The 21,678-nt window shown below is 48.3% G+C and overlaps 1 protein-coding gene across 10 annotated transcripts in view; it reads right to left on the bottom strand.

Moving 5' to 3' along the window:
• The window catches only part of ablim2 (actin binding LIM protein family, member 2), a 42,659-nt gene extending 29,799 nt beyond the window's left edge, over nt 1–12,860 (bottom strand). For 4 of the 10 annotated variants that reach the window (XM_062450025.1, XM_062450020.1, XM_062450018.1 and 1 more), the window contains exons 1-2: nt 12,567–12,859; nt 6,489–6,668 (exon numbers count right to left, since the gene is read on the bottom strand). In XM_062450025.1, coding sequence (XP_062306009.1) covers nt 6,489–6,668; nt 12,567–12,582 — 196 coding nt within the window. In that variant the 5' untranslated portion in view covers nt 12,583–12,859. Of the gene's footprint in view, nt 1–6,488; nt 6,669–12,566 lie in introns of all 10 variants that reach the window. The other 6 variants (XM_062450015.1, XM_062450017.1, XM_062450022.1 and 3 more) reach the window with 4 other exon arrangements.
• Nucleotides 12,861–21,678: the final 8,818 nt, after the last annotated feature.

The following is a 21,678-nucleotide window of genomic DNA, read 5'->3' as shown; positions in this document are numbered from 1 at the left end:
TCCCGTCCAAGCCGAGGTAAAAACACACGGCCCGCATGACGGCGACCTTTTACACAACCCTCTACGTAACGTTCACACAACCTCTGTGCCACCTTCCCACGACCGCTCCCAGGGTCGCACCAATAAAACACAAACAATAACCACGGAATGTTTCTCAGGAAACGGTGGACATATTTTTCCAACGGCCAGAAGGGCCGTCTGATTGGTGGAGCCGTAGCGTGTGACAGGACAGGGCGGTATTCTGACCACGGAGGGAACACTCTGACCCAGCGCCGTCGACAACGCTGCCATGGAAACCAGACTGACATTGCCGGATCTGGGGACTTGTTTTCAATCAGGGGAGGCGGGTGGTGGTTTGAACATTGATTATGTTCCGTTGAGTAACCAGGTAATGTGTTCATGTTACACGCCCTGTTGTGTAAAGTGTGGATAGTGGGATGCTTCTCAGTGTTCCATGTCACGACAGGTGAATGAAAACGCTACAGTTCAGTTGTGTTGCTGAATTATCTCAGGATCTGTTACAATGATGACACCAGAGAGAGAGAGAGAGAGAGAGAGAGAGAGAGAGAGAGAGAGAGAGAGAGAGAGAGAGAGAGAGAGAGAGCGAGAGAGAGAGAGAGCGAGAGAGAGAGAGAGAGAGAGAGAGAGACAGACAGTGAGAACGTGAAAACAAACAGAAGGACAGAGAGAAGTCGAGAGACACGAAAAGAGAAAGAGAGAGAGAGTGAGAGTGACACAAAGAGACAGAGATAGATGGTCAAGCAAGCGTTCCACGAGTCCCTCCTTCATCCCTTGTTCCTTTGGGAGCACCTTAGAAAAGAAGAAGAAAAATAATCCCCGGCTGCTCCAGCCGCCCCTGCTGCTCCTCTCATGTCTCCTCCCATCACATCAGAGACTCAGTCATCGGCTGTCGCACTGTCCTGACCTTCCCCACACACTGAGCTGTCACTGAACACACTCTGACCACACGGTCTGCTTCCCCACACACTGAGCTGTCACTGAACACACTCTGACCACACGGTCTGCTTCCCCACACACCGAGCTGTCACTGAACACACTCTGACCACACGGTCTGCTTCCCCACACACTGAGCTGTCACTGAACACACTCTGACCACACGGTCTGCTTCCCCACACACACTGAGCTGTCACTGAACACACTGACCACACGGTCTGCTTCCCCACACACTGAGCTGTCACTGAACACACTCTGACCACAGTGACCGAGCGGTCACTTCAGTGCTCTGAAGACACGGCCCGCTTCCACACACAGCCTCGGAACAGGGAACGCTTTCATGACCTGATCCTTATTGACAGAATTCAATGAGAAGACATTCACGACAGGAAAACAGTTCAGACCACACACAGACACGCACGTACACATGCACACGCACAGTTGGACACACATTTGGCTGCCTCATCTGAGTGCATTTCATCTCCATGACATTGAAGGGTGTTTGAACACACATTCCACACACAACGCACACAAACATCAATCACGCATTACAACCACACACACAGCCCTCACGCAAACGTTACTTCACGTGTGTGATCATGCTTGCTTGGTTGTCTCCTACAACAAGGTGTGACTGTGGTCGGAATATAGAACATCTACTCCCTAGGCCTAGTCATGCATCTGCATCAGTGAGTGTGTGTGTGTGTGTGTGTGTGTATGACACTACACTTGACCTGTGTGACTGTGGCATGTCAGATAATTAGGGATGTGTTACTGAAGAGAGCCCATCTATCTACTTCAGAAGGTTTTCAACCAGTTTGGCCTTGGGTTACTGTAACATGAGATAAACGACTTATGGCTGAGCACTATTGGTTTTATTGAGATGGATTGTAGAAAATGTTAGTTTAGGGGCCATTTGGGATTCACACCTATTGAGGGCATAATTCTTCATATAATTGTTTTATGAAATCTCCCTTGATAATGATGACAGACTCAAGCATGCTACTCATCGTGATTCATCTAAGTGAGGAACGTGGTAGCAGACTGAACTCAATATCTTGCCCGAAACACACACACACATACACACACACACACACATACACACACACACACAAACACGCCCTCACACAGACAGCTACTCACACTCCTACACACAAAAACAGACATACACTGACACACACACACACACACACAGGCCTCATGAATAATTGAGGTTGTAGTATGGTGTGTATCAGAGGCATTAATATAGATGATCTTCAGCTGGTGGTGGAATCAAAACAGGAAGCTGAAGAAAAACAGGACCGTGCCAGAACACACACCGGCGTTTTATCAAAATGTCAGATAGAGAAAGGAAAATAAGAACAATCCTTGGAAAAAAAAACTGAAAAAGGGTCTACAGATGTCAAAGATTCCATCTCTGGAAGGTTCCTAGATGCACCCCGAGGAGACCTCTATAATCACTCTGATTCCAGAAGCTTCCTTGGAGCAGCTGTGCTGGAGCCAGAGTGCCTGATCTAATTCATTCATCTCCTCTTGAGAAAGAAACATTACAGCCCATTGTGTCCAGTCTAGGACACTCTGCATGGGCACAAACCTGCTGCAGACTTTAGGATAAGTTCCATTGGTTGATACCCCCGAACTAAAAGTGATATGGTCCTTTAATCTGTTTTTAAACCAGTGGAAGTTGGGCGATTATTTAGTTTTAGCATCGGTCAGCTTACATGCTACTGTGGCGTGTTTCCTTTGAAGCCATTATCAACACACAGACACACATTATGCACACTCACACACATACTGAGCACCACAATGCTAAATAAATCAGGCATTGTTGCTACAGGACCCTGTAGGACATGAAGGCTGATGTGGTCCTATTCATCTTCTGGACTGTTCCGGTCTGAATCTAGTCAAGCATGGGCAATGTGTGTGTTTGAGAGTGTGTGTGTGTGTGTGTCTGTGAGTGTGTATTCCGGCGTGTGTGGAGTTTCACACAAAGAGCCCTACAGAGGAAGCAAGCAGGATGCAGTGTATGAAATTCAATCAGCATGTTATTGAGATGTGATTTACACTAACTCGGTTGCAGCTCTCAGTCTACAGGGGAGGTTTACAGGGCGGGCGGGGGCCCACCCCTAAACATCTGTGTGAGCCCATTCAACCCACCCAACCCCAGCTGACCCTGGTCACCGCGTCAACATGCTGCAGCATGAAATATAGATGAGCTCTGTGAACGTGTGTGTGTGTGATCGTGTACGCTGTGTGTCGAAGCTATTGGCTTTGGGGTTCTGTGCACTGGTGTGTGGGAAATGCCTGTGTGTGTTTGTGTGTTTGTGACGGGGGTGGTTCCTGCCGTGTCCTTGACTGGACGATCGCCCCGTCTCCTGGCATCGATCTATCCACCGGAGAGACGAGATTGGGGAGGTTTGTGGTCGACGATGTTGACGGGGGAAGCATAACTGTGAACTCAAGGTGGAGCAGCCTCCCACTCTGTGGAGGTTAATGGCTAGCAGACTCCTAATGAGGCAATAGCCCAGGGAAGCTAACATGGGCCTGCCTGTTTTCCTTCACGCCGGGGTCCTTTGTGTGGAATAACACACTGCTCTGTGTTGCTTGGCTGCACCTCCAGCTCACATGGGACGGTCTGGACTTTGTTCAGGAGGCTATAGGTTACATTTCATTCCTACAGAGCCCCCTTTGGCTTTTCTGATCTTTGACTGTGTGTGTGTGCGCGTGTGTTTCTCCAGAGAATTCTTCCCTTTCTTTCTCTCAGAGTTTTCGGGGGGTTTTCTCTCCGTCTGCGAGGGTGAAGGGTGGTGATCTGTTCTGATCCGAGGGTGAAGGGTGGTGATCTGTTCTGATCCGAGGGTGGAGGGTGGTGATCTGTTCTGATCCGAGGGTGAAGGGTGGTGATCTGTTCTGATCCGAGGGTGGACATCCGCGAAGCCCTCTTTTCAACATCCATTTTGAACTTTTAGATGTTCTTCTCTACTCTTGATACACGACTCTGTTCAGTTTACGGCCCGCGCCTCTGTCATCGATCGTCTCTCGACGAGGGGATCCTTCACAAAATGGCTCCTCCCAAGGCTTCTTCCATTTTCTCTCCCTGAACCTTCCTGGGAGAGTTTCTCTTATCCTCCTTGAGGATTTAGGTTGGTTCGGGTGCAGTTCTCTGGGCGTTTGTGAAGCCCTCTGTGACACTGGCAGTAAAAAAAGGACTATACAAACAAAAAAATAGTTTATGGATTCGGTTTATGGAATGTCTGTGCGCCCGTCGTGGCTGTGTGTGCACACACTCACGTGTTTGCCTGCGTATGTGTGAAGTCACTACCCACCCTTGACCTTCCCCTGCCCACCCCCTCTCAGGGTGACGAAGACTCCCCCGCCCCTTCCCTTTACACCCCGGCAAGAACACAAAGGTTCTGGCCCAACTCGCTCCGAGAGGGAGACGGTCCAACAGCCAACACCCCACTCAGAACATTCAAGCCAGCTGCTATCGTCTCACCACCCATTCCCCAATCCTGTCCAATCAGACCCAGCCACCCATCCCACAGACCTCGCAGTTAGGAGAATAGTTTATATTTACCATATAGTTCAAGGATAGGACACATTTAGGGTACGGTCATTATAATAACAACGATAGCAGGTGCCACTAACAGTTGCTGCCCTTATGTCTAATTGCGTGTACTGTATAGATGTGTGTGCTTTCTTGATATAAACTTTATTGGCTCTTTAGCTTGTATGGAGAGAGAGAGGGTGTGTCCACAGTTTTGCTGGCAGCAGGCTGTTCCCTGCAGTGTGAAAATGCTATTGTGATGCTATCATTGAACATGAGCAGAAACAGATGAGCAGGGGAGAGAGTCTGCTTAGATTGGCCAGAAGGCGATCTCACTGGTCCTGCTTGACTCTCTTGTGGCCTTTCATTCTTGTCGTGCCTCCATAACTCATTCAATTGGTGTAGAAAAAATGGACATAACAAGGCCTTTCTCAAGACAAGAAAAGGACATCCCTAACGACATAGCTAGCGTTTTGCAAACAACTTGCTAGCGATAAGGGGCTCATTACAGTCCGGGGGTTCTGTTTTGTGTTAGCGCTCGGAGCTAAGATGGTATCAGCCTACTACAGCCACTGAGGGGATCACAGTAAATGAATACCCTAGCGCTAATTAAAAATCAAGAGCAACGTGCTAATGGTTTCCCTCTTCAGGACCGGCACCATTAGCCTGCTGGCTAGCGCTCACGCTAGCTGTAATTTGTGCTAAGCAGACAGAGGGCACCCTGTTTGATTTCAGGTCAATCCAAAGACTTTAACGTTTGTTAAATGAAGCCAAATTGGTTATAGTCTTGCAATGGATCGGCAACTTTGTTTGCTATGTTTGTCAAATAGTATGATACGCTCCTTTAAAGTTTTGGAGAGGAGTTTTGGAATGTAAAACTGTGGTTATAAAAGACTGACTTCAACATTGTTTTTCGGAATCCAGTCAGTCCACATCTGGCGGCATCAGGTCTGACCGAGCGCCTATCTCTGCTCGTGATACATGACCCATTCTGTCATGATAACTCTCCCAAAATCGAGTTTATGCATTCCTGCTGTGAAATTCTGTGAAGAAGGGGGCACAGGCTTCCTGAAAGATGTGTGTGTACGGTGTGTCAGTGCCCAGACTCACACTCACCCTCATTAACTCTTGAGGGCCACAAAAACTAAAAGGGTCACAAAAACATCCATGTTGAAACGAGAACACTCACTATTTCATAATACGTACGTCGTAGAGATCATTATTACACTCATTTAGATCAAATACACATTTAGGGTCACCTTTTTTTTTTACATGAAAATTGACTTAATAGCTAAGCATAATCTTCACACGCTGAGCCAACTGCCCCTAAGGCTAAGACTGAGCTGCTTGACATGAATTAGAAAGTCACTCAGACAAAGGGATAAACATTTAGAAATGGAGAGGATAATCTACTGAGACAGGTGGACCCGCCCTTCTTCTCTTTCTTTTTTTCTTTTCCTCCTCCCCCCCTCCTCCCAAGCCGGAGGGGGGGGGGGGGGGAGGAATGCCCACGGGGAGCGGGGCGGAGTTACGCACTGATGTAAGAATAGACGTGATAAACTCCAGGAAGCGTCCGACTTTGTGGCGACCCCGCCAGTCTCCTAGCAACCCAGGCGTGTGTTCAAAACAACACGGCTCTGATAAAGCAAGCCCCTGGTGAAAGACCGCAAGGGAGGGAAGCTGGGCAGCGCACCAGACACACACACACCAGACACACACACACCAGACACACACACGCACACACACACCCTCGCACGCACACACACACACACACACACACACACACACACACACACTAAAGATGCAAAACAGGAAACTCCAATTCCTCCTTCTCTCTGTTTTGACCTGACCTTTGCTTTTCATTCCAATGACTGCACTGAGGTAGAGAGTCCTGTGGCTGGAAAAGGATCCTTGATCTCTAACCATGCAGTCAGGAACGTGAGAAAAGGGTGAAGGGTCAGAGTCTAGAGGTCGGGGGCGACCATACCTTTGCAGACGAAGCACTTGATGTGGAAGTGTTTGTTCTGGACGCGGAGCACCTCTCCCTTGCAGGCCTTGCCACAGTTCTGACAGGGGATGGACCCCCCCCCTCCTCCTCCTCCTCCTCCTCCCCCTCCTCCTTGCTTCTTCTGCTCCAGAGGGCTGGGGACAGCCTGCTGGTGGAACACTGAGGCAGAGGGAGAGAGAGAGAGGGAGAGAGAATGGAGAGGGAGAGAGAGAGTTAGTTGTGTAAATGTAAAATGTAGTACAGAACCAGATGCTAGTTTCTAGCCAAGGCCTTCGGATCGTTGCAGGGCCAAGTTTGTCTCACCAAAGGACTAGGGAGACAAACACATTTAACAAACCTATCCCATAATGATCCTCAAATAACCTGAGACACCTGGCATCCACCATGAATAGCACGATGAGGATGAGTTAAAGTATTTGTAAGGATTAGGAGGAACAGATATTGCATCTATGACCAAGATAAGAAAAGATCATCACAGAAACCGGGGCGTGATGAAACAGCCAGTAACTGTCTGGCTGACAAGCACTCTTCATCCAAACAGTCTTCTGGTGCTGAGTCTCAAATAGCTCTCAGCACCTCACTCTTTTTCCATCTCATCCAAACCCGACATGCTGGCACACTTATCGATCCACGTAATCTCTGCAATACAGACAACTAATCAACTAAATAGAAGTTCTTTGTTTCCCTGGCTTTGGGCCCCGGTGCCGTCAAACCGGTTTCCACTGCGACACCATGGTAACCGGTAATCGGGGTTCAAAAGAGTGAGTCTCGCCAGTGAGCTCTAGAACAATATCCTGTCAACTGGTTCCTGGTGTTTACCACAGAACCCGTTCCTCTACCTCTCCTGTCTCCTCTCTCTGTATCTCTCCTTCTCTCCTTCTCCTGTGCATCTCTCCTTCTCTCCCTCTCCTGTACATCTCTCCTTCTCTTCCTCTCTGTCTCCTGGTCATTCCGGAGTATTTTTTGTTGTACTCCTGACAACACTTTAATTGAGTTCTACTCAAATTGAGTTTCCCTTCCAAAAAAGTCACAGTTTAGCCATTTCACTGTGAAATTCGATTAAGAGCGGTGCAGGAATGCGCCAACCTTCCCTGGTCCCTGTCTGAATAGGGTGAATTACCAGGGGACATTTAAACAGTTCCAACAGCGTTTATAAGCCACCTGAGCTCCTCCATGACTGGACCAACCACAACTGGAGGAGGAAAAGCATTCAGGGAATTTTTATGAGGGTCTCTCATTTTCTGGAATGCATGTCGGTTTAAACACAGCAGCTCCCGTGCGTGTGTGCATGTGCGGCCTTGTTTCTGTGTGCGTTCGCGTGTGTATGTATGTGCGCGTCTCTGTGTGTGTGTGTGTGTGTGTGTGTGCTATCTGACTAACTCCAAGACAAACAAACCTTTCTGAACTTCTGTCGAACTCCTCAAGATGACAGTTGCTGTGTGGTGTTTTAACGTTGCATTTGAGAGGTTAAGATTTCATGTGGGACCTACATGTTCATTTTCTTTGGAGGCTTACAAAAGCCGTAAAATCTGGCTTAAATCAACTTCACGTATCAGTACTGAAATCAACTGCCTATAAATAAGGAGTTCTCTTACATTAATGGTCTGCATATGTATAAAATATCTGACAAGATTTAGAAGAAGAAAAAAGAAAAAAAATCATTGTCGATAAGAAGATAGGCTTTATTGACTTTTCCTGCGCTGGCCTTGAGTATGTGGCCATGTTCCCAATAAAGCCAAGAATCTCTTGAGAAAGTCATGTGTCCTCGTACAATAGTCTTAAGACCCTTCAAAGATCCAGCGATGATTGGAGCCATGTGGCTCAGTCAGGGATTTGCTGACTGCTGATTGGTGGAGGCGTGGAGATCTGCCCTCAGTCTAACCAGCGAGCACTGCCTCTCTGCACCTGTCGAGGGGGATCCTATGTCTCGGACTTCCTGTTTGAACAACACGTAGAGATGGGAAAGGTCTGGGGGATAGGGGATCCAGGGGTCTTGTATATCACCAGGAGATACCTGAGCTAATGGGTTCTATTTACATTTGGAGTTGTTACGACTTACCGGCCAAGACTGGGCGAAGAGGCTTGAGTCTTGGCTAAGTTCACTCAGTGTGTTACATGAATCAGGGAGCGATGAGTAGCCTCAAGTAATGATTAAGATCAGTCTCCAGTTCTATTTACAGGCGTCGAGGGGTGATGGTGAACCTTGTTTTAAACTGTGGCAAAGGTTAGGCTCGAGCTTTCTGTCTCTTTCTCCCACTCTGTCTCTCCCTGTCTCTACCTCCTTCTCTCTCCTTCTCTCTCTCTCTCTCTCTCTCTCTCTCTCTCTCTCTCTCTCTCTCTCTCTCTCTCTCTGTCTCTCTCTCTGAGATCTAGGAGATGCAGCCAGGCAGGGGTGCAGATGTCCGTACCATCAATCAGCCCGCTCTCTGCTCGCTCGCTGACGGACACAAACTGTGGCTGTCGTCCTCCGAAAGGTCACAGCCGGGGAACTATCCCAGCAATGCACCACTACAGGCCGCTGCTAACTGCCATGTAGCACAGACAAACACTCTCACACACTCTCACACACTCTCACACACGACAGAACACGCGCTTGCTCGCCAGCAGGCACGCCAGGGTCGTCCCGTATGTATGTGACACACGGTACAGATGGGCAGCCATCTTGGATTCTTGTCTCAGGAGCCGTGCCACCCTCCCCCACCCCCCCTCCCGCCCACTAAAATAGAACATTCCCTCAACTCCCGGGGATTCCATCATGCTCTGAGACATTCCGGGAGTGAACCATCTGCGGGCACAAAGGGGGTGGCCCTGGGAACACTCAGATTACCACAGCATGCTGGCCGATTAGGCGACCTTGGGGCGTTTGTCATCTTCCGTCCCCTCAATGAAATTACAGTGTGGCATCTCGCTTCTTCTTTCATAGCATTCGATAAATGTCGTTACAGAAAAGCTACTGAGGAGATCATTGATTTGATAGCAATGCGTTTAATAGACAGCGTGTCTGACAGCTTGTCTGCACGCTGTCATATGAATTGAGAGGATTTGTAGTGTAGTTGTGGAAGGGGAAAGGAGGAACTCATTTTCCCAGATCCACCTGCTCTGCCCTGGCCTCCCTGCTATCTGATCTGACATGAATCCGACCTTTGACCTTAGGGGTCAAGTACGAGAGAATGCTGTTCTCTGACCTTCACAGGGAACTATATGGTGACACAAAACCAAGTCCTGAGGTAAACCAACGTTAGGAACCTGGACATAGATGAGATCTTTCGGGACATCTAGTCATGCTTTTCTAGACATGCTCTCCAGATGGTATGCTTGAGATGATGATGAGGTCATGCATGTTTCATCCGTGTGGAGAGACAGACCAACCCTGTCTTTAACATCCCACGTGTTCTGGATCACGCAGCTGGCGTTCACGGAATGTTGTTTGTTTTCCCCTCAAGTCCGCTTTCCATTTAGGAAAATGATGTGTTCCCTCTTTTCTCTTCCTCTCTCTCTCTCTCTCTCTCTCTCTCTCTCTCTCTCTCTCTCTCTGGTGCTGGTCTGGAAATGTCTGACCATGACCAAGCATGAAACCTGATTAGAAGGCTTGATTAGGCCAGAGGCTCCATCAACAGCCCAGCATGTCCTCTCAAACGAGGCTGGGTTGAAACGTGTGTGTCAGAGACGGCCCTCGGTTAGGCTTGCACTGAGTCGTCCCATTAAAGAGACGATCAGAGCGTCCACACACTGGCCTTGGCTTTTCACGGACGGACATGGCAGCTGTCTGTGCGTCTGACTGTGAGATTCTGCTAATCAGGTTGATACCCTGCTATTACGCTGCAATTTTGAATCGGTGACAAATTGTGCAGCCATGATATGCTGACTTTAAGGGTCCCTAATCCATTAATGTAACGGCAGAGTGTTAGAATGGGAGGGCTGGCTAACAGCGGGAAGCGGACAGCTCTTTCAGACACCATGACACGGCATTAATTCGCAGAGCAGAGCTTGGAATGACACATTTGACACTGTTTCTGTGTGGGTACGTGTGTGCGCGCGAGAGAGAGTGTTTATTTATGTGTGCCCTCTGAGAGCCCAGGCCTGTGAGGAACAACATGACTCAATCAGAGTGAAATGACACCTCAGCATCTGCAGCAGAACAGGAGCAGACCTCGCTAGGCAGAGTAGGAACCCGAGGGAACAGGCCCCACTAACATTCAAAGTGTACTGCAAAGTGCACACGCCATATTTGACGGTATTGACATCCAGCTGTCGACCCACTCACTGTGCAAAAGCCTTACCCATTGTGGTGCAAGGCTTGGGTGGGATGTGGTTCTGACACTGTGTCCAAAAAGACAGCAACGAACTGATACAGACAGCAGACAGGACAAGTTAGACAGAAAGAGTAATGAACAGTAATGCATGTCAACAACAAAAGCAGTTCAGTACAACGGCTACTGAACCAATACATGCTGTCTTAACAATGTGTGTATGTATATGTACATAATGCAGTAGTACTTTGAATGACATTCATGCTACACCCTCGAATGGTATTACAACCACGCACTAACAAACTGCCTTTGTCACACAGGAGAGAAGACTTGCCTCTTCCTCAAGGATTTCTGACAGGGGAGATTCACAGACAGACAGACAGACAGACAGACAAGCAGACAAGCAGACAGACAGACAGACAGACAGACAGACTGGCAGACAGACAGACAGACAGACAGACAGACTGGCAGGCAGACTGGCAGGCAGGCAGACTGGCAGGCAGGCAGGCAGACTGGCAGGCAGGCAGGCAGACAGAAACAGACAGACAGACAGACAGACAGGTGTGTTTACCAGGCTGGCCCAGCGGAATGCAGGATGATGCCTCTGGGCTTGGACACAGCTGGAGAGTGACGAAGGTTCCATCACATACATACACTGTCCTGGTGTGTGTGTCTGTGTGTGTGTTTTGTACTAATGTCAGCGCATAAGGTGTGTGTGAGTGAGTTTGGTATGAAGACAGAATGTGTGTGTACATGTGTGCATCCCTCTGCCCGTGTGATTGTAGTGACACGTTAGTTTATGTGTGTGTGTGTGTGTGTGTGTCAGAGGGGGGGCTACATGTCATCTATCTGTCCCCAAAACAGCCTCTAAGCCTAGGCGTCATCACAATGCCTCACTCACCATACCTTTTACTTATCCACACACACACACAGCTATGACCATCCATTAATAACCCAAGACATAGTTTGCCTTCCAAAAATGGCTTTGCAGCATACGAGATTTAACAAGGTTGAGGACAGGACATTGGAGAACAGAGTGGAGGTGTTGGTTGTGTCGCCACTGCATATGATCAGAGAGGACACCCATGATTGTAGGGTGTCCAGGCATCTCTTATTAATGCCCAGAACACATGGTGCTAGAATGACACACACACAAAATCACACGCACACGCAAAGCCCCGAACACACACACCCAAGACACACTGACAAAACACACACACACACACACACTGCACATTCGTCCCAGCATCTTAATCATTCTGTCCAACCAACCAGAGCACTGTGTCTTGTTTTCTCTCGTCCAGGCCTGCTGGCGCCCTGTCATTGGTTACATGCCCAAATGGCTGGGAGTCCTTCTCCTATGTCCCTGTCAGGCTGGAGCCCAAACACACAGACCTGCCAGGGAGCTCATGCAGCCTTGCAGCTTTTCATTTTGGCACCTTGTCATTCACACTCTGAAAAGAGGTGTTGTTGTTCATCAACGTTTTGAATGTGCTTGTGTTCTAATATAAAGACAGTCAACATTGAGGATATAAACGTGAGCAAAAATATATAACCTTGCCAAGCACTTCATTAAATAAAAATGTTACTAATTAAGTAATGGGCTATTTCAACAGTGGATCTTAAAGCAATATGACCTGGATATCTTGGTCTAAATTGACTTAGATCACGCTGATTGTAAACATTAATTACAAGGAGCAGTGAATTGACGGCCTATGTAGCCTAGAGTCTATTAACCCAAACGTAGACGTCCCACCAGCGACTGGAAGATTAACAGGGCTACTACAGGGTTACTAACAAATCTTACCTTTTTCCTCTGGCATTTCCGCTAAGTCGGTATCCTTTAAAACCCTAATGTCCTTTTAAAAACCAAAGCGATATATCGCTTGTATCAATATCCAAGTTATTTCAGACGGGCTGCGGTGTTGTAGTACATCCTCCGAAGACTACCTTGTTTTACTGTGCGCGGCGCGGTACTGGGAGAAGGGTTTGGAACGGAGCGAGAGTAACGTTGCGGTAAAGCGGGAGCGCTCTTTCGGGCACTCTAATATCTTTGGAATGAGCGGCAGGTCATATGATTCCAGAAAGCTCTCACGGGTACAAGCAGCCCGTCCTGAGTTATGCTGCAGCAATAGCAGCAATCTAATATAAATAGAATCTTCTGGAGCTAAAACGATGACACCGCCTCCCTCCTCTCAAAAATATCTCACAGGGCGTTTACCGCGCTTGGCTCTCTGGCAGAAGCGGCGAAGCGACGGATGCGCCTTCCTGAGCGTCAGACTTTAGTGTTTTCCAGTTGAAAAGACGCCGAACAAGCTTTTCGGAATGCAAAAACAACAAACCCAACTATGAATCCAGATTATTGGGCTACACGCCTGCTTTATTGAGAGATACACTGAAATACAGAACTGCCATGTTTTTCTCCTGTCTAATTATCTCAATTATTTATTAGTCTTCATCTGGAAAGAGGCATTAGGTGGATAGATAAAGGGGGGTCAGACGTGGATTTAAAGGGTTGCTGGCCACTAAGACAGACATCTTCACGAATAGCCTTATCTAATCATGTGAATACCCTCATAATAACAACAGTATTATATTCACTTCTGCTTGGATAATAACAATTGCAATAGCAATGTGAAACCTGGGGTAGACAGGATCAGACCCATTTCATTGACCCGATTCACCTTTTGAGAAACCATCAAAGTGGTTTATTGCTCTATACACCCCCTTTGCAGCTAATATCGATTACCATATTGATGAACTTCATTCGAAATTCCCTTTTGATGTCCTGTCGAATCGAGCGGGCTACACATTCAGCTCCACGTGTCTGAGTATGGAAATAGCTCAAATTCTATCATGAGTGCTCCATTTTGAAGGTCGTGCCGAAAAAGACACGGCCTAATGAAAGTCTGAGGAACATGAAGGATGAGATGACGGGCTCGGGAGACATTCTGAAACTGACTAACTTTCCCACCTCTGGGGTGTTTAATTAAGCCACTAATGCAGCGTTGGAAAGGTCAATAGTCCTCACTCTCTGCCTTGGTCACATGTCCCCTCGTTCTGTCTTCTATTCTAGAATGAACCTGCTTTTGTCTTCCCGTAAAAAGGTATCTTTCTGCCTTTGTTCTTTGTTTCTCTGTCTCCGTGTGGTTGTCACCTGCCCTCCCTGCCCTGCACGCAGAGAGAATAACACAACATGGGGGTTGTTAAACAGAAAACGCCCTCTGCTGTGTCAAGGAGACACGATTCCAAGAGGGAAAACGCAGAACTGAACGCAGCGCGAGCATCGACAATGAACCACATAATCACCCCGCATCAAGGCATCATTACGGAGGAGAAAATACAACAGCCTCTGTTCGGACGTCATCCAGCCGGCTGTCACATCCTCCGTGGATGGTTGAGGGGTCACCTGAGGTGGGGACAATGCTTTTTGGACCTCGTCCATCGCGAGGGCCTCCCCAAGACAATGGACACTTCCACAGCCAGTCCAGGCAGGCTCATTAGGCTTCAGTCCAAGCATTCAGGCCCTGATGATCATAACATGGTTGAACTCAAATCACCTCACAGGCAAGACTGTTCTAGCGTGACTAAAGAAGGCTTGTTTGGGAGAAGGGCACAAAGATAATTAAAACGTGACAATAGATTATGTAAACTCCAGGGCAACACGGAGCTGCGTGAGCTTTGGAACATTCTAGACTCCCAGGTCCCCCTGAAAAGCACCCAGCGTGACCTAGCAGCAGCAGACAGTTTGTGTGTCAGGGGAAACAACACTGGGTCTGCATTACAAATGAGACATCGATGAGGCAGCTACGTCATTTAGGATGCCACTGAGGCGTCACCCTGACCCCGAAAGGATCGTCCGCTTGGAAGTCCTCTCCTGACATCACTCGACACCCTTCCGAACACAGTAAAACTCCCAAATGCAAACCAACAAGATGAAGTTGGGCTGCTCCTGTGCAAGGCGGCCATTTTGGCACTGAACCTGAAGACAGGAGATTTGTCAGACTGCAATCAATGGCGGTTAAGCCTGCAGACACTGAATATGATTTGATTTACGCAAATCTGACAACACATCCAGACAGAGCCCAATCAGGACAATTTGAGGAGGATTAAAACGGTGCCGAAACACAACATGTCAGCCTGTGCTTCCTGAAGGAGGAGGACAGGCGTTAACTCTCCGATCTTTTAAAATCTCAGAAATGAAAGATGGCGCAGTGAGGAAGAGAGGAACGCTCCTGTTGCAGAGCAATAAATACAAGTTTCATCAGAGATTCGGACAGAGGAAGATGCACCTCTCCCCCTCCCAGTTTCTTCCCAAAGTTGAAGGCGGATTTGTGGATGGTGCAGCATTTTGTGAGCCCAATCTGTCATGGACTACCTGGCTTGCTATCAGACATGGAGAGAGAGGGAGGCAGAGCGAGAGAAGCAGGCAGAAAGAGAAAGAGAGAGAAGGAGAGCGAGACAGGCCGGTGGAGGCAGGTAAACAGAGAGAGAAAGAGAGAGAGAGGGACAAGAGAGAGGGAGAGAAGGGGAGCCGAGAGAGACAGAGAGAGAGAGAGAGAGAGAGAGAGAGAGAGAGAAAGACTGAGAGACAGAAACCCCTACGATAAAAGGGATCTACTTTAAGAGATTCATCATGCTGACTATGACCTGCGGAAGAGATGGAGGGGGTGAAGACGAAGGGAAGAGGGGTTGAGTGCGCATAGAAAGAAGGAGGAAGAGGAGGAAGAGGAGGAAGAGGAGGAAGAGGAGGAGAGGAACTGAGTCACGTCTAGAGAGAGGTAGAGAGGAGTAAATGGTGAGGATGTGGCCGCTGAGAAACAGGGACAAAGAGGAAGATGAATAGTATACAAGCTAAATGGTATTATTATGTAGGACACACAGTCCTCTATGACATGAAAACTAGAAACTCAGTGACCCATGGGTTGATCACCACACAAATGTGCATTGTCATTAACCAGCTTGTTCCCACCGTGGCGATTCATGTTGCCCAGCACAGGGTCACATGATGGCAAATCGAGGAATGCCTACAGACGAGACCAGTTATCATAAAAATCCCACTTCAAAGGCTCCGGGTGGGGGTGCATACCTACATCATTTATGGGGAATATCAGGATTTAGGGGGAATGGATATTGGAGATGGGATTGGGATATGAGAGCCGTGTATGGGTCTGTGGGTGTGTGTGTGTGGCTAATGCACCCCAGCCCCCCCTTCCACTCCCCCTCCCCCCCCTTACAACCTCCCTGTTCAAAGCTCAGCCCAAGGCCAGCAGGGGAGGAAGGGGGCACCTTGAGATAAGTGGGACCCTGGCATTCAGGATGGCTTTTAGCTCGAGCAGAGGACGGTAAGTGGAGTATGTGTGTGTGTGTGTGTGTGTGTGTGTGTGTGTGTGTGTGTGCGAGCCTGTGTGTAGGTGAGTGTAGAGAGAGAGTGAGAGAGAGGCTCAGTGGAGAGGAGCAGCTCACGTTGTGATAGCCAGAGGTGGGTATTAGAGGACAGAGTACAGTGCTTTCTGACTTGCAACTTAACTAGAAGTCATTCTGGGACTCCACAGTGCTGCACCGCCAAGTCAAAAATGAGAACTATTTCCAGTTGCATCACTCTGCATTTCAAGCACTGCGTGACAACCTCAGAAACACAACAGGTCACACTCACTGAGAACCACCGAGATTGCTGCTACATAGAAATGAGACTGGCAGCGGTAAGTTGTTCAGAAGGGCATGGGTAACAGGGTATAATGAGAAAAATCCAACTAAATGATTCGTTACGAGTTGTCAATAATGCAGAGGTCATTACAGACTCACTGCGTAGATCTATTATCTAATTGGATGGGATGAGCACGAGGTGGCAAACGGACCACATGATCTAAAACTCTGTTCTTTTCCTGTGAATCTCCGAGATTGGGATTCTTCTTAATAAGAGGGCACTGAGTTCAGTATACAAACACACACAGCTGTCGACACAAAAATGCAAATTCCCCCCAAAAACGTTTTTTCTTCTTTTCTGCGCGGAGCTATAAAGTGTTTCCCGCCAAAAATATCAAGCGAATTAAATTCTTACTGGCTCTTTGGTGCTTTGGGGAGCCCGGTGGGAGAAAACAGCCTCAGCCCCATAAAAAGCGGTTCAGGCTCACATCCTGAAGCAGTGTGTAGAGCCGGCAGGATGGTAAAACACACACCACCATCATAAAGTCCATTCCCACAGAGGCCAGGGCCAAGCCCACACACAACACAAGGTCAGGCTGTCAGTGTTTCGTACTGTTCTCCACAGGAGGACAAGAAACATGCAGAGAAGCTCTGAGGAGATGGGAGAGAGGACTGTTCTCTATGAACATATACACACCCTGCATGCAGTTGTGGGTGTTTTCAATGTGTGTGTGTGTGTGTGTGTGTGTTAAAAGGATGTAGTTCTACACATAGGGTGCGGGAGGGAGGACGAATGAGGATGTAACCAATGGCTACGAGGGGAGGGGGAGGGGGGGTGGTAACCCTGGGAGACAAAGATGGAGGGATGGAGCGTGCCAGAGAAGTGAGAGCTGCTGAGTACAGCTGCTCTGTACACAGTGAGTGACTAAGGGCATTTCTCTCTCTCTCTTACCCTCTCCTTCTCTCTCTCTCTATCTCTCTCCCTTCCTGTCTCCCTGTCTCTCTGACTCTCTCCTTCTCTATGCTTGCCTTTCATTAGTTCAGTTTTTCTGTTGCCATTTCCAGCGAGAAGCTACAACACCAGTACTTTACCAGGGCCATTACATTTCACAAATGTGTCTTTTTCCACGTTTGAGGGTGATTTGGGGGGGTGAGTCGACAAAGCAGGATGACCTCCAGAATAATCACGTTCAATCTTACCGATTGTGATAGTTCCTGCTGCCAAGGCTTAGAGGAGTTGGAGCCTCTAACGACCCGTCTTACCCCTGTAAACACACCAGACGTGGTGCCATCCACCATCTTGACCCACTTAACCAGTCAAAAGATGATAGGGTGAAACCCTGTGTGCATACGTGTGCGTGTGTGTAGTTCATGAATGCGTGTGTGCGCAAGACAAAGTCTAAAAACAGGCATTGCCTAACTTTACCATAGCAACGTCAACAAAAGACAAACCGGCATAAGCACGCTTGACACACACAGTGTATCTCAAAACCAGATTGTGAAAGCTTGAGTCAGGAAAACCCGACACACAACGCCTGATGTTCAGGATTAACAGTCAACTGCCAACATAGCAGTGCATAGCCATCTCTATGCGAAACCGACTTAATCTGTATCTTCACAAAGTTCACAGCATTTGAGAGAATTAGTCCGCGCGACGTTGCAAAGCGCCCACTCCGCGACCCACATTCGCGTTCCCATTTCTACCTCCTTGATACGACCGCCCGACTGTAATTTGGATTTGCTAATCCTTTAATTTGTTCATTCATTGGGGAATAAAACGGTTCTGCAGGGGCGAGTTCAGTTTGGGTTGTTTCTGACCGCGCTGACACAGCGTTTCTAAGATAGCGCGCTGGGACGGTGTAGGCCATGACAAATGAGGTGTAGAGAGAGAGAGGCCAGATAATTTGCTGCAAGCATTTTTTTTTCTCCCTCCTCCACAGAGACTCAACGGCAAGTACTGTACAATGCCGCAGTCAAAATATTATGCTATTAAGCTCTCTAGCCACAGTATGTGTACTACTCTCTTTCACTCTCTCACTCTCTCGCTCTCTCTCTCTCTGATGCATTGTGAGTGTGAATCGCCAGACAGCATGAGCCCAAAAACCAGAGCTCCCCATTGGCAACAAAAAAGCTCCTCGTTGGCGGTACCCAACCTCCCAAAGCACACAAGCACACACACACACCAAGCATTGATGAATTATTCACTGGAACCCATTGATCTTCACTCTTTCCCTGTGCTGTCACCTGACCTAGGCCCCATCGTAAGTGCTTAGCTAGCTCTCTCAGGCGACCATCCACTCTCCTATAGAACACCGTCCAGCTCACAGGACATGGAGGATGACATGGTCCATTACTCCTTAAAACACTACCCCAGTCCTCTCACAATACCACACAGACACTGCGGTAGTGCTTGGAATTTGGAAAGATCTGGTTGTGTCCTAGGACATCACGTATGAAATCTCGAGGACGCTGACAGTGATTAAAAGTCTTCACATCAGTCCGGCAGCAGGGCCTCCATCTCGACCACCATCAAACACCCTGTGACAGTTCTAAATGACCCCCTGCTATTTAGCACCAGGCTGCTGGGCTCCTGAGACGTCCGTGTCACCAGTGTTCCCTGACAGAGAGGAGGAGAGGCTCCAGGTGTCACATCCCTGTCACATTCCACACCCGTGGCCTCGGGCTGAGGCCGGCGTGTCGGACATGTCCGGCAGTAAAAACCCTCAGCCCCTGAGCAGACGCTAACCTGAGTCTTAGAACTCATATGTTGACTCGTGAAGAGATTCTTGTTAGTCTGGAGAGCTCGAGCCGTCACCCTGACAGGGTGGGTTTTACCAAAAGGTTAGAGAAGTTAGTAGTTTGGAACCTACCACGGCAATATACAGTAATCGCTTTGTTTTCCCTTTAAAAGCCCTGAAAACAGCACCCTAACTGCTCCGCTGGAAATGTTTATTGCTATTTGAAGGCGGGCAACTGGCCTTCAAAGTCATAATGCGTTTGGTTCCTTGAATTCAATTTGAGTAGCTGTAATTACTATTTTGAAGGGTTTGGTTCTTTTGTATAACGACTGAATTTCCCAGCACAAGTAACTGCAGTGGGCGCAGTAAAACAGTCGGATGGGCAGCACTGATGTGTGCTTTGCTTCTACACCCTCCATATATTTCATGTTTCAGGAACACTGCTGACACCAAGATAAACAGTGCAGAAAATTCAAATTTATTGTAATTTTGCCAAGTCATTCATCTGTAAAGGGTAAATTATTGCAACCCTTCACAAGCGATAGGCCAAGCTAGCAACAAGGTGACATAGTGTCATAGCTATACTGGGAGGTTGGACAGTGGCTTTGTTGTCAGGGAGACACACCGCTGTGGGTTTGATAGGAAGGTGATTCTGAGGCTTTGATGCGGCTGTGGTTCATGTGACTGTCTCTGTCTGGTTAACATGACACCCGAGGTAACGGCAAAGGAGGTATTTGTAGGCAGCATATGCTTCGAGTTGAAACTTCTCTTTCAAAATCACGCAGCAATACCCTCAGGATTGGAGGATCTCATTTGGAGAGCAATCCTCCACAGGATTCTTAACACGCTTTCTCCAAAAATCCCTGTGGAGAAGGATTACAACACAGCAGCACGCAGCCCAAATCAGTACTTACACAACCACAACAAGACCTGGCCTCAGACTCGCTCGCTTCAAAGTCTTCAGTTCCAGAGGTCGGGCGAGATACGAGGGAGCGCTTTGCGGCTCGCCCGACAGGAGCGCCGAGGTGGAGGGGACGGTCGGTGTCAGACGCTCACGCTGTCTCTCTGTCTGGTGCAGACGACCGCCTCATGACACACACACCACATGCACACACAGCGCCGAACCACACCAAAGTGGAAGCAAATTCGTTCATGAGGTTTGTTCAGCTTATCAGATAAGGACACTTACAATTCAGAGTAAAGGGGATGAATAAATGTTTCATTTAATATTTTCCAGACTAAGAAATGAAAAACTGATAAATTAACAGACACCAAGCTATAATTTAGTCAGAAGATTTGGTCAATAGTGTGCACTACATGAAGTGCATACCATAATAACATTAGGTTATGCCGCAATATCAATATCAGCAATACCTCTGGGAGAGAAAAAGATTGAATATTTATTTTAGCATGCTTTCTGGCTCTCTACACACACACACACACACCAGACAATCAGTCATTAAACATGAAAGCAGGCACAAGCTAGCTCTCTCTCACTCTCTCTCTCACACACACACACACACACACACACACAGTCATGGGTATAAGTAGCTCTAGCAGGTCAGCAATGGAGAGCTTCCTCCGGGGAGACCTGGATGAACAAGCCTCTGTTGTGCATGGAGGCAGAGATAAGCAGCCTCGTTGGCCAGGATTTGACTCACATGAAAAACACATGAAAAAAGACTTTTAGCTCAGCTCAACGGAAACCCAGCCCTCCGCTGCAGACTGAGACACGCAGGAGGACACGCTTTCAGAGGCGAGGCTTGAAGTGCATCTGTGTCCACAGGCAGAGGCTGCGGTGGTTTAAATAGGCAGTGTGTGAACAGCAGGGCTGTGGGCAAGCCTTGGTGTAATCCTGGCACTAACAGATATAGCTGCAGCTGGCTGAAGTATCTCAACAGCACCTGAAGACAGACATCCCAGGAGCTTTGTGCGTGTGTGTGTGTGTGTACTGTGTGTGTGTATTGTATGTGTGTGCACTGTGTGTGTGTGTGTGTGTGTGTGTGTGTGTGTGTGTGTGTGTGTGTGTGTGTGTGTGTGTGTGTGTGTGTGTGTGTGTGTGTGTGTGTACTGTATGTGCGTGTGTACTGTGTGTGTTTGTGTGTGTGCGTGTGTGTGTTTGTGCTAGTCAGTAGGGGGTCTGGAAAGATCCTACTCCCTCCGACTATTTAAATCCCCAGCTAGCTATTCTGCTATACAAAACACACACACACAGCACAAACACACACACCCTCACATCTAACCAGTCTGGTCCAGACTAGGAACAGCATGACAGAATCAAGGATGTTTTGATTCCAGTCGTGCTCCTCTCCAGGAAGTCAACAGAACGGAACAGTAGATGGCAGTCCAAACACACTGGAGGCCTTCTCGGCCATCCTCAGCCTGAAGTGTCCGCTCAGCACGTTCCCCCCCGTGGACGCCTCAATTAGCGCCCCCCCCCCCCTCTCTCTGCATGTCACACACGCGTGTGACGCGCCGGAGGAACACACAAGTCAAAGCTCGGCTGTAACGCAAGCTGCACCTTCCAATCCCCAG

This window comes from Osmerus eperlanus, chromosome 23, assembly GCF_963692335.1.
Source record: "Osmerus eperlanus chromosome 23, fOsmEpe2.1, whole genome shotgun sequence".
Classification (NCBI taxonomy): Eukaryota; Metazoa; Chordata; class Actinopteri; order Osmeriformes; family Osmeridae; genus Osmerus; species Osmerus eperlanus.
This window is presented reverse-complemented; position numbering and strand designations above follow the sequence as displayed.